At 40.0% G+C, this 14,207-nt stretch overlaps 1 protein-coding gene across 7 annotated transcripts in view; it reads right to left on the bottom strand.

Annotated features, from left to right (window-relative positions):
- Positions 1-14,207, bottom strand: part of LOC145406856 (uncharacterized) — a 560,030-nt gene that overhangs the window by 17,708 nt on the left and 528,115 nt on the right. For 6 of the 7 annotated variants that reach the window (XM_080277963.1, XM_080277968.1, XM_080277965.1 and 3 more), the window contains 3 exons: positions 13,630-13,740; positions 4,064-4,191; positions 2,517-2,676 (listed from right to left, as the gene is read on the bottom strand). In XM_080277963.1, coding sequence (XP_080134089.1) covers positions 2,517-2,676; positions 4,064-4,191; positions 13,630-13,740 — 399 coding nt within the window. Of the gene's footprint in view, positions 1-933; positions 1,070-2,516; positions 2,677-4,063; positions 4,192-13,629; positions 13,741-14,207 lie in introns of all 7 variants that reach the window. The other variant, XR_013898600.1, reaches the window with a different exon arrangement.

Genomic DNA, 14,207 nt, shown 5'->3' with positions numbered 1-14,207 from the left:
GAAAAGAATAAAGCTGTAAATACCAGCATCCAAATGAATGTATGATATCAATTAGGTAATCTATGATAGCTCTAACTACAAAGGTATAGGCACAGAAGGAAAGTTATAAAAGAGAGAGCTGAATAGTTAACAAAGCTGCATATGCCAGCAGAGTAAACCTAGTCACTAATTAGGCTGTTATTATGGCAAGCACAGAAAAAGCCACAAGCGCAGTCTCCTTAGGTTAGTATATACCCGGTACTTCAAAATGAAGTCCCAATCAAAATTAAGAAAAAAAAAAAAAATGTGTTAGTCTTATGTACTCTTTCAGAAAATTAGAAAATTGGCTGAGTAACATTTGTGTGATTCAGCATTATGCTCATAGTAAGTTGTATCTCTCAACAATACTCTCCTTTCAAATTCTGAAAGAGTACAAGCCTTCTTCTCCAAGAGATAGCTGTTCAGGTAATAAGGTAGGACAGATATCCACAAGTACTGTGAGCTCAGAGGACATGACCTCTATTCAGGTTCTTCCTGTGACACTTATCTGCCTGCTCAGTAACACAACTCTGTTCTCATCTCCTTTGTAAATATTTCTTTATTAACTTAAAGAGTTTGTATTTATTACTTGTTCTGGGAGAAAAGTGGTTAAAGATGAAACATGTAGAAAAGCATTACAGACATTATTAAATAACACTTCATTTTGTATTTCAGTGCTAAAAATGTGATATAGGAACTGTAATACAGGTATCTGATGTAAATCACAACTGTGTGACTATACTTTGACTACTACATCAAAACTCTCAGTGGCTAGATATTCCATGCTTGCAACAAATATCATATCACTCCATACTGAACAAATGGCATTCAAGGATAAGTCCAAGTTGTCAGTGTAACAAGCAAGCATATCACACCATTTTTAATAACTGGGGAAAAAAATACAACCGTACTAACAGCAAGACTTGCACCACTGGTTATTCAGATTGCCCACCAATTGTTCTAAGCTACATCACTGAACTACCCGTAAGTTGTGGAATAATCTCTGCCTGTGCTGCCTGCTGTACTCCAAGTCATTTTATGAACTCAAGGCCTGGAAATAAAGTGTGAGGTTGCAGGAACACATTAAATTTTAAATCTGAAATATACCACATTAAATGTCTTTGGTAAAGAATGTTTTCCCTTTTTCCATTATCTGAGCAATACTGTGCATTGTACCAGAGCACCAGTATGCTGCATATGGGTAATGGTGTGTGCACCATCGGAACTAATGAGTGCATGCATTTTTATACTGTACTTTCACATAATAGTTACTACTTCGCTACAGCTAGCTTCTAGCTGGAAAAGGACAGCATTTTTATTACACTATCAGTAAGAAATGGTTAATTTGCCACAATACTGTACATTAAGCATATTTCAATAAGACAGGCTGAACATGTTGATTCTGATCATGTAATGATAACCCTTTACCAATGAGAAATTATAAGTAATAAATAGCATGGCCTTTATATAATGTACATACAGTAGTAAGATATTTGTGACAGCAATACCTTTAACCCTGTTAGGGACAACTACCATTACTCTTTAACAGGATTAGTGTGACATTTTACATTCCCAATGAATATTATTTGAAACCATGAAGCTCCAAGGACTTATATAAGATATCCAAGTAACTTAAATTATCAAAGCACCCATTTTCCCAGAGGCTGTCTTGTTAGTAAAGAAAGTTATGGAATAAGTTCAGATGTGATATCATAAATATTTTGTTTATAATTTTCATCAAATCAATGCAAAATCAATTACAGTACCAGTATACAGTATGGAAAGTGATGAGCCAAGATATTATATACGGCACAAATGCTCAATTATATACAGTACTTTTTATAGTACAAGTACCACAAACTATGAATGTAACTATGCTGTAACATACTTAACTTACAATATTCTTGGACATCCATCAAGAATTTCAAATACTGTACGACCAAAATTTATTCACTAGACAAGTACTGTATATTTAAACACAAAAATTCCTTATATGTGACAAAGAAGCAGTAGTTATGAGCTACTCTCAGAAAATTAAATTATATTTCTTCTCCTCAATGACTCATGCAAACTATTTCTCAATTAATAAAAATTCCTTTCTTATTACAGTTTATATTTTTACTTGCCATGTCTCTTTTTTAAAACATCTATTTCCATCAGTTTCTTACTTTTCTTTCAGAAAAAATAATAATAACAAATAAAACCTAAAAAACTGCCTCTTGTTTAATGCTAACTCTCCATCTTTTTTTTCTTTTACCTTATTTTCTGAATAATACTATAATGTATTTGATCATTTGTGTATCCTCTCACTCTCTCTCTTATTCCAAAGGCTTCTTAACAACCTAACTTTCCTTCAGTTTACATTCCTGATATCTATCCCATAGGTCAGCCACTATAATACATACATACAAAGATAGATACAACACATACAGTACATTCCTAATCCTTCTTACATCCCTAAACTCCCTCTCCACTGCTCCACCTCCCTGGCCTCTCACCTCGCCTGGCTGAGTGAGGAAGGAGCAGACAGCTTCTACATCAAAGTCTGGCACTGCTGGAGCAGCACTGGTACCCGAAGGCTGTTTGTGACCCGCCTCTTCTTCCTCAGTCTTGCCCAGACACCGCAGCTGGTTGACAATTACACCCATGTTGCCTGATCTGTTGAATACATACCAACAATGGTAACTTGCAAATACAATACAGGTACAGTATATGACTTTGATGATACTATGTATCAAGCACAGCCCACCTATTTTGTTTACTGATGTGTGACTCATATCAATTTGTACTTCAAGCACATACTCATATACCTTTCTCCCCTAAAAAAAAATACAAATATAACTGAGATGCCTAATACTCACTAACTGATTTGTTCAACAAACTATTGCTGAATAAACTTTTTGCAGGTGTTGTTTTGTACTTTAACCCGTTAACTGCGCATGGCGGTTTCATGGAGGTGTCTGTGGTGCGCAGACATAGGGGTAAAAATGAAATTTCCCAAAGGCCAAATTTTGACTTAGGAATTCAGAGAACACATGCCAAAGTATATCGTAACGAATTATTAGCTCAATATTTACCTTGGTAAAGCCATGGATGAACATCGAAGTGTCTGATTCCCTATTTGAATGTATGGTTTTCATTTTCTTTCTCGGTTTCTGTTTTGAAGGCTCAAACATGCTTGCATGGGTCAGCCTTGGTCACCATGGCACTATACTCGAAATTCTCCTGTGCAGCCAGGGCTGTATTGAGCAGTTGCACTTGGAACAGCCCAGGCTGTATAGAGCAGTTAACGGGTTAAGGGTACAAGCAGGATTCTATAGTGGTAATCTTTACAAACTCTCTCTGACCCTGTGTATATCTAATCATATAACTGATCTACATGGAAAATGGAAATTCAATGTGAAACTGCACTACCTACGGACAGAACAACCCAAAAACCATTATATGTGCTACAAACAGTGTCAGCTCCGATAATACAGGTCGAAAGAGAATGGACTGCACAATAATCTTCATCTCTGAGTATCTCTCAAAAAGGCAAAACAGCACAGGGAGCTATTATCGATGAGCGTGGTAACCCTGTCAACCTGATGCCTCTCCAACATTGAATAAAACTGTCTGGCATAAGCCAAATACAATATGAAGTACGTTCTAGTGATGAATGAATCAATGGAGAATGCTTCTAATCCCTTCAGCAAGAGGGATCTCTCCTATGTCAAATACAATAAGAAGTATGTTCTAGAGATGAAAGAATCAATGCAGAATGCTTCTAATCCCTTCAACATGAGGGATCTCTCCTAAGCTAAATTAAAGTGCAAGGCATTGGCCTTGCACTTTAATTTAGTATATGTTGTCAGACTGAACACGTTAATACCTCCATGTTTCCTATTCTAAGCTCTAAATCTTCCTACTTTCATTGATGTGGATCAGGTTTACAATGCTCCTCACATCTCTAAGAAGCTACACTATGATATAGTAAAACCAATCTCACTTTACCTGAGAGTACCTTCAGTCATATGAAACTTAGAAAATACATAAGGGTTCCTACCTGAGGATAGCCCGTATCTGTGAGGCTAAGGTAGATATGATGGAGTCCTTGAGCTGGCCACGATGAGACAGAAATTCAACCTTCTCTGCAATCTGCTCAGCTTTTCTCCTCAAGGCCTCCATGTCAACCTGTTGGAGAACATTACAAAAATCAGGCCTTTTTTAAAGACAGTATCTGCAGTATGTTACCATCTACAGTTCTAATACTCTGAACTGTATTAAAGTGCTCTTCATAAACAGACTTATGGTAGAGTTCAACAATTTTTTAGTATGTCTCACACCTTAACACATTCCATCACATAATGTGTTTATTTCAAATCTTGCTACAGTAAAAGTCCAATTCTTCGGCATCCAATTCCCCGGCAAATCTGACATTTCGGCAGTTTTGAGAAATAGTCCCATTTACGAAAATCTCCGATCGGTCGGCAGATTTTCCGATTTTTTTCGTCAGTCTTGAAATTCTCCATGAGGACCCTCTACTGCTGGGGACTTCTTCCAGCAGTAGCAGAGTCCAATCAACCCCTTCTATTGTACATATGTAAATAAGGAACCTACTATAAGTTTAGGTAAGTGCATGTGAACTTGTAGGCCTACTGTACCATTACATTTATATACAGTATGTTCACTAATTTCTTTATTTTTCATATTCATGTATAGTACTGTATTCATTACAGTATTGTACAGTATCAAACAGTATACAGTACTCTCTCCAAGCACATTTGTAATGATATGAGTAGTGATGATAGTGTTCACCGAAACATATAAGGTATTGAGTGGGTAGGGTTTTTGATAATTCGCCAATTTTGATTTTTCAGCACTAGCCTGGTCCCATAGATGCCGAAAAATAGGACTTCTACTGTACCTCCAAATAATTTTCTTCATCCTAGGCCTTCTATATGAAAGTTTTTGTTTTGTTCCAACATATTTGCATGCATCAGCTTTGGTCACCTAATGGTAGCTGTCCACGCTGCTCAATCTCTGGCAGCTTCCCTATTCAGTCCCTTATCCCTGGCAGCTTCCCTATTCAGTCCCTTATCCCTGAGGTCACACTCAATGACCTTGTCCCAGGTCTTTTTTGGCCTACCTCTTGCAACCCTACCCCTAACGTTAACACTTCTTGCTTTCTGCACCCAATTATCATCCCCCATCCTCTCCACATGCCCAAACCATCTCAATTTACCTCTCCATTTTATTTTATACCGATTATGAAGGTGGGTGATGAAAGCTATATTCAACTCTTGCTGTTCAGAAGTCTCTCCTAATGCCAGATAAATGCATCTGAAGGTAGCTAGTAACATAAGCTTGGTGTAACAGGAAAAGTATATGGTGGGATACTTACTGACTGAGTTAGGGAAATAACAGAGAAATTAGCTGGAGAATAATGGGGAGGTTTTGGGAAGGGAAGAGGCTGTGTGGATCAGATATTCATCCTTAGGTCTTTAGTGGAAAAATTTCTAGAGAAATAATAATAATAATCTGGCTTTTGTTTCTCAAAAGCGCCAGTTCTTCCTTTGGGAATTCACTAGTGCTCGACACACATACATTATTTTTACAATTACAAGAATTGTGACATTTCTTGTATATAATACAAGCTACATCATATATACATGAAAGTGGCAATAATTAAACCCTGTAATCATCCGTCATTGTACCTCTCTCCAGGTCATGGCATTTTGAAAAAAGAAAGGCTTTCAGCTGTCTCTTAATGGATTCAACAGTAGAGAGTTGTCTTCTGGACCATGGCAATCTATTATATAATCTAGGGGCTCTATGCACAAAAGAACGATCAGAGAAAGATGACTGGTGAATGGCTCCTGGCTCATCATGACTCAAAGAATCATCTTCACTGCGTAACATCACACCCGGGCGTGCCGATGGGAGTTTTAACAATTCAGCAAGACACTCCGGTTCACTAAACTTAAGAACCTTGAATGTAATAAGACACAGTTTAAATTCAATTCTAGCCTTTACTGGTAACCAATGCAACTCAATCAGAAACAGGGTAGTTGAGGTTCTCGGGAGGGGAACCATAGATAAGCCGTGCTGCCCTGTTCAACGCAGACTGAACTTTTGTTAGTATATTATTTGGAAGACCAACCCACAGTGAATTACAATAATCAACACGAGACAAGACCACTGCATGGACCAATGTTAAGAGGCACCGTCTATTCAGGAATTTTCTCACTGAGTACAGATTTCTAATATGCAAGTTACACCCTCTTACAACCTGATTAATATGTTCTTTGCAATTTAACTTAGAATTAAAATAAACACCCAGATTTCGAACAGAACTGACTGGATGAAGCTGTGACATGCCAGTGTTCAAAGCTAGGGCACTGTCAGTGTCATCACCCCTTCTGTTTCCTCTGATGATGATGATCTCAGTTTTACCATCATTCAGCTTAACTTTCCTCTTAGCCATCCAAATCTTAATATCAGACATTAGAGATTCAAACTCTGTCTTAGTATCATTGATATCTGACATCTTAATGTAGAGCTGGATGTCATCAGCGTAAAAATGACAGGACACATCATGAGCAGAGATGATAAACTACTTGTGTAGATAGTAAATAGAACTGGACCCAAATCTGATCCTGAGGGACTCCAAATAGAAGTGGAGAAGAATCAGGCTAGCGTACTCAACAACCACTCTCTGAGATCTGTCAGACAGATATAACTTAAGGAGGAAAAAGGCACTATCACGAACGCCATAAAAATACAGATCACCCAACAATAGTTTATGATCTACTGTATCAAAAGCTGCAGACAGATCCAACAGAACTAGGAGAGAGGACATCCCACTACAAGTGTTTGCCACCAAGTCACTCTGAATCCTTGTTAGTGCAGTTTCAGTTGAATGGTAATTTCTGTATGCAGCTTGAACAACAGGAACAACTCAGTTGTGTTCCAGTAGTGGTACGGGTTGATCGAGTATGGCCCGCTCAATAATATTGGATAAGAAAGACAGGTTAGAGACGGGACAATAATTTGTCATGCTCTCGACATCAAGGCCAGGTTTCTTAATTAGGGGCCTAAGCAAAGCACATTTCTCAGACTGCACAAAATTACTTTCTAAGAAGCATCTATTTATTATGTTGCAGATAAAGTCTGCAGCATGCTCATACACATCAGGCAGTTGTGACATGTTACACAGATCGAGTGAGCAAAATGTTTTATTAAGTTCTCTGATGTAACATTTGACTCTGTTTACATCCAGCAGATGAAATGTTGAAAGCAAATGATCCTTGGTGCACCGTGGCTGGAAGTCAACTGAATACGCTTCACTAAGAGAACTGCTGTCTAAATCACTTCTTATGCGAGATATCTTACTTGTAAAAAATGAAGCAAAATCAGAAGCCAATTGGGCATCAGATACAGAAGTTGGTTTGGTACATTCCTCCGACCAACCAAATTGTTCACAACTGCAGTTTTTTTTTATCACCACCACATGAATCAACTTTATTTTGATAATACCTAGTCTTTTGGGCTTTCACGGTGTGAACGACTGCTCTTCTCGCAAAAACATAATGGAAAAAAGTTACTTTGGTCCGCTGCCAGTGCCACTCACGTTCTGCCCTTCTATGTTGTCTACGCAAAGAATTAATAGATGGACCATACCACGGAGAGTTATCACGTACAGTGATTGTTTTTACTACCTCAGGACAATAATGGTCAAAAACTGACCTAAGCTCATTGTTGTAAATATCAACCAATTCATCATAAGAAAGACTTGAAGAATCAATGGAGTTTAAACTATCTATCTATCTATTGCCAGACGCCTCAATCCCATTTGGGGTGGCCACAAACAAATCGCCTCCAAGTCGCCCTGTCCCCTGCCATTTCACTGCCCTGCTCCCAACTCACAGCCCCCTCTCTCATATACCTCTCCACCCGATCCCTCCATCTCATCCTCGGCCTCCCCCTCCCTCTTCCCCCCTCCACCTCACTCACATACACTCTCTTCGTCAGTCTTTCGCCCTCCATCCTCTCCACATGGCCAAACCACCTCAGTGTGTTCCTCATAATGCTTCCTATCACATCCACATCCACACCACAACGCTCCTTTATATCCTCATTCGTCAGCCTGTCTCTCCACGGGACTCCACAGGCTCCTCTTAAATAACTCATTTCCACTGCTCTCGCTCTTGACTTGTGTCCTTCCAACAATGTCCAAGCTTCACTTCCGTACGTTAGAGTTGGTATCACAATACTGTCATGTAGTAACTTTTTCACTTCCATGCTCACTTCCCTGTTTCTTATCACTGCTTTCAAGGAACCAGCAACCTTTCTTCCCTGCTGTACCCTTTCAAGCACTTCACCCTCCAAACCTCCATCCTTACTCATCACACTACCCAAATACTTAAACGTACTCACATTTTCCAATTCCTCACCATCTAACCTCGCTGTACATTCACTAACTTCACCTCTCTCAAAGACCATCGCTTTACTCTTCCCTACATTCACCTTTAGGTTCCGTTTCTTACACACTCTCTCAAACTCATCCACCAAGCCTTGCAGCTCCCCTTTGTCTTCACTCAACAACACAGTATCATCTGCAAACAACAGTACAGGGAGTTTCCAAACACTATCCTCTCTCACCAGGGCCACTCCAACATCCACTACCCTACCTTGTACCTCTTTTATTACCCCATCCATGTACAGATTGAACAACCATGGAGACATGACACATCCTTGTTTGAAACCAACTTTCAAAGAGAAAAATTCACTTAGTTCACCATCCACACGCACTGCAGCCTTCGCACCATCGTACATACTCTTCACAGCATTCAACAATTTCCCATCTACTCCATATATTCTTAACACTTTCCACAATCCTTGTCTATCCACCCTGTCATATGCTTTCTCCAAATCCATGAAAGCCGCATACAACTTCTTTCCCTTCTCTAGAAACTTTTCCACTAAAGATCTAAGAATGAATATCTGATCTACACAACCTCTTCCCTTCCTAAAGCCTCCCTGTTCTTCTCCAACTAATTTCTCTGTTCTTTCTCTAACTCTGTCAATAAGTATCCTACCATACACTTTTCCTATTATACTAAGAAGACAAATGCCCCTATGATTACCACACACTTCTTTTTCCCCTTTTCCTTTGTACAAGGGAATAATTATACCTGACTTCCAATCCTCCGGGACTCTACCTTCCTCCCAGGCCAATCTGCACATCTTCCACATCCATTCAACTACTATCTCTCCCCCATGCTTCAGCATTTCACCACACACTCCATCAATTCCTGAGGCTTTCCCCGATTTAACTTTCTTCATTGCTTCCACAACTTCTATCCTACTGATTTCTTCATGTCTTCTCACCTCCCTCCTTCTCCCAGCCATTCCCCAGCCACTTATACTCGCATTACTTCCATCCTCTACGTTCAACAATTCCTTAAAGTGTTCTCTCCATCTGCTCACTTTTTCTCCCTTCTCCACTAGTAATCTGCCATTTTTATCTTTCACTCCCCTGCTAACTTCACTTCCACCCTGTCTTACTCTTTTCACTTCTCTCCAGAACATTTTCTTACAGTCCCTCCACTTTACACTCAAATTCCTTCCAAATTCCTCATCCACTCTCTTCTTACTCTCTCTTACTAATCTTTTCACCTCTCTCTTCCTTTCCACATATAACTCTCTCTTCCGTCTCTCAACTTCTTCCACGCCCCTATTCCTCACCCATTCATTGTATGCTTTCTTCTTTTGTGCCACAGCCTGTTTCACCTCTTCAGTCCACCACGCTGTTCCTTGTACCCCCCTCCGCTTTCTCTTCCTTCCACACACCACATCACATGCTGCACATATTTCTTCTGTAAATATCTTACACACACCTTCCACGTCTCCCATCTGCTCCAATTCATATTTGCCCAATCGTTCCTCCACTGATCAATTTCATGACACATCAGCTGGTGGTCAACATTCCTGTAATTTCTGAACCTGATGACCTTTTTAATGAAGGGGATTTCGGGACATCAAAACTAAGAGTGATCAGAGATGAGGGGTCAAATGAGTCAACCTCCACATCTGATACATGCCTGCAACCAACAGGCAACAGGATGAAGTCAAGGACATGTCCTGAGACGTGAGTTGGCTTATTCACATGATTGAAAAAATTGTTCTGGATGATCAACTTGAGGAATTCTGAAGAAAATGGTTCTGACTCTGGACTGTCAACCCAATAACTGAAATCACCACAAACAAGAAGTCCTCCAGGTTTAAGAGAAAACCCTTCAAGAAACTGCCCAAACTCCTCCACAAAACCTCGATCTCTGCCCGAATGACCTGGTCGATAGACAATTGCAATTCTAATGGTATTCTGATGGAAATTTATTAATACTTCCATAAATTCAAATGAAGATGGGATCAGGTCTGAGTCAATGAGAGAAACGTTTGCAAGTCCTGCCGAGTAGATGAGTGCTATGCCTCCTCCTGGATAGTCAGCAGCAGGCCTGGGAATACTAATAATAGAATGTCTTAGGCAAAGCATTATGAATAATATCGATATCAGACTCATACAACCAGGTTTCAGTCAAGCACAAAATGTCAAGCTCGTGCTGATTTAGAGTTTCTTTTAATATAGTCTATCTTACTACGGATAGAACGAATATTTAAAAGACCCATCCTTAACTGGTTCAAGAGGGATGTAGTCGATTTTTTGAATGGTCAAAACTGGTGTTTGCAATCAATCTATTCCTATGAGAAATCATAACTGGACAGTCTCTACTTGATGCAAAATGGGCAACCAACTGTGAATCTAAATTAGTAATTTGATGTCTTAAAGAAGAGCAGTTGATGCATTTGGGAGAATTTCTGTTACTACAATCCTTAGATTTATGGGCTCCAGCACAAAAGACGCATTTAGGTTCATCATTTTTCCTAGAACATCTCTCAAATGTATGACCAAAGCCTTGACAGTGATGACACTGTGCAACTCAGAAGCTATTGAAAGCACGGCATCTTAAGATCCACATAGATGTAACTGCCCTGTTCTACAATAGAGGATCTCACCTCTGGCGACATCTTCAAGACAGCAGTTTTGGTGTCATTCCTTGTTCTTGTGAAGAGAAGGTTGAGGGTACAACCTTGATCAATGAGCATCTTAATTTTATTGTTTTTTTCTCAGAATGTTTGGGATGATGTCAGAGTCATCCAAGGAAGAGGAAAGGCCTGTCACGGTCATTTTAGGCAACATTTTGTTTGGCTCTGATATGCAAAAAGTGCCCTCAGAGCCAAAATGATTAGTCAGCATCCCAGTTGCTTCACCTTTGGCCTCAGCTGATGGAAACTTCATTACCAGCCGACCAGCCTATCATCCGATATCGAGTTAAGTACACCTCTGATGTCTTTTGGTCCCATCTGATTTGTCAGGGCATCAGCACCACTTTTTGGTTTCACAATCAGTACATGCTGACTATGAATGGCTTTTTTCTGGCCATGAGCACTGATCTCAATCACGCCCCCAGGTAGATCCTTCCCTTCCCCCACGAGAGATCCGCCAACAGCATCTGCAAATGACTTGGCCTGATCTTGCGTGACTGCTATGGGTGATGAGACCTTGGTCTCTAGTGCCTCCAGTCTATTTGAAACATCTCTAATTGCCAGAAAGATCGGAGCAAAAACTTTATCTTCAAACTCCTTCTTGGTACTACTTCCTCCACCAACCAAGACCTCGTCCACTGGTGCAATACATTGGCTACAATGCCAGTGAAAGCCCAGCTGGTGGCTCTGCTTCATAAATGGATAGTTACCGGCGTCCAAATTTTCACAAGCTATATGAACCCACTCACTGCAGTAGGCAGTGCTTGTGCACTTTTTGCTACAGACCTACTGCAGCGAGGGCATTGGTGTTGTTTGCTCATGGTTAAAGGAGAACAAAAACAAAACAAAATGACAAAAACAGCAAAAAGTATATACAATACTACCCGGGATAAGCCCGGGTAGCGCCACCCCTGTTTGTGTCACCCTAATTTAGGAGAAAAAAAAAAGAAAGAAAAAAAAAAAACACACACAAAGAACAGAAATGGAAAAAAAAACAGGGTGTCTGCGAGGTCACCACGAGCAGGTGGGGTACGACTTGACTACCCTTCTAGGAAAGGTAACCCAAACCGAGGTGCCGCAGAAGTGCTGAGATGGTACTGACAACTTTTCCCAATTCGAGCTTTATAGCAGCAGAAAATACGTCACTTAGGCAAGACCACATGGATCTGAAGAAAGCATATGATAGGGTGGATAGACAAGGAGTGTGGAAAACATTATGAATACGTGGAGTAAATACGAAGTTGTTGAATGCTGTGAAGAGTATGTATGAAGGTGCTAAGGCTGCAATGTGTGTGGATGGTGAACTGAGTGAATCTTCCTATCTGAATCCTGGATTGAAAATGGGATGTGTCATGTAGCTATGGTTGTTCCATCTGTATATGGATGGGGTTATGAAAGAGATAATGTACAAGGTAGGACACTGGATGCTGGAGCAGCCCTAATGAGAGAGGGCAGAGTTTGGAAACTCCCTGTACCGTTGTTTGCAGATGATACTGTATCATTAAGTCAGGACGATGCAGAACTGCAAGGCTTGGTAAATGAGTTTGGGAGTGTATAAGAAATGGAATCTTAAGATGAATGTAGGATGAGAGAAGTTATGGTCTTCGAGAGAAATGAAGTCACTGAATGTACATTGAGGCTGGATAATGAGGAAATGGAAAATACGAGTGCATTTAAGTACAGTACTTCAGTTGTGTGATGAGTAAGGATGGATGTTTGGAGGGTGAAGTGCTTACAATAAGAAAGAAAGGTTGTTGGTTCTTTGAAAGCAGTGATAAGAAACAGGTAAGTGAAAAAAAAAAAAAAAAAAAAAAAAAAAACGCCGCTGCATGACAGCATTGTGATACCATCTCTAACATATGGAAGTGAACCTTGGACCTTGTTCGGACACAAGTCAAGAGGGAGAGTGGTAGAAATGAGTCTCTGGGAGGAGCATGTGGAGTTATACAGAGAGACAGACTGACAAATGAGGAAGTGAAGGAGCATTGGGGCATGGATGTGGATGTGATAGAAAGAGTAAAGAGAAATACAATGAGGTGGTTTGGAAATGTGGAGAGGATGGATAGCGAAAGATTAATGAGGAGAGTGTATGTGAGTGAGGTGGAGGGGAGGAGAGGGAGGGAGAGGCCAAAGATGAGCTGGAAAGATGGAGTGGAGTGTGATCTGGAAGCAGGGCAGTGAAATGATGGGGGACAGGGCAACATAGAGGTGATTTGTTTGTGGCCACCCCAAACAGGATTAAGGTGTCTGGCAGCAGATAGATAGACTGAACATGGCTCAAATAAAATATAAACTATGCCATCTGAATGAAGGTGCTAATTTCAGATTTCAAATGTTTAAATTATCATTCAGAAAATACTAATCATGCCAGCGAAATATGCTTCAATGAAAGCAGCATCACTCTCATCTTAAATGTTAGGACCAAACTGCCCAGTCCCAGGGTCTTACGCTCCCGATGGGGCACCATAGGATTGGATGATGGATGAATGGACGAATGCAGCAATACACTCTTCACTAATGTACCTGATGGTTAGCCTTGAGTGAGAGTCGTGCGCGCTCAGCTTCCTCTAGGGTGTTAACCAGCTGCTGCCGAAGACTGGCCAGTGCTGCATTCAGCTGTTCCACTTCTTTGCTCTGTTTAGGAAAGTATCATTGGCATTATCTAGATAAAAATTTCTCTTATTAGTCATTGTCCCATTCAACTTCTCCATTAGAAACACTCAGGCTCCTACAGCTCACTCCAAGATGCATATAGTCATTGGTAGAGAGTTGGAACAGAATATCCATACAGTATTAAGAGTTGTCCCAACATGATATGGTTAAAATATGATGGATAAGATTCAGAATTATAAAAATGAAAATACAACATAGGAATGCTATCAACAAACTAGTGAAAATCATCACTCATCCTGTCAATCATCATTCAAGGTCCCATTCCATGGGCAATACCATCTTCAAGTAGCTCCGCCTTGATTATGTTTTCACCTCTATGAAAACACAGGAAAATTTCAGAAAAAAAAATACATATATATAACATTTAACATTTTTAAATGTGACTGTTACCATCATATATTATCATCTGGGTTGCATTAACAATCTCA

Source organism: Coenobita brevimanus, chromosome 71 (assembly GCF_032717465.1).
Source record: "Coenobita brevimanus isolate Jiangsu-jjx chromosome 71, ASM3271746v2, whole genome shotgun sequence".
Classification (NCBI taxonomy): Eukaryota; Metazoa; Arthropoda; class Malacostraca; order Decapoda; family Coenobitidae; genus Coenobita; species Coenobita brevimanus.
The sequence above is the reverse complement of the archived record's forward strand: the minus strand, read 5'-3'. Positions and strand labels throughout refer to the sequence as shown.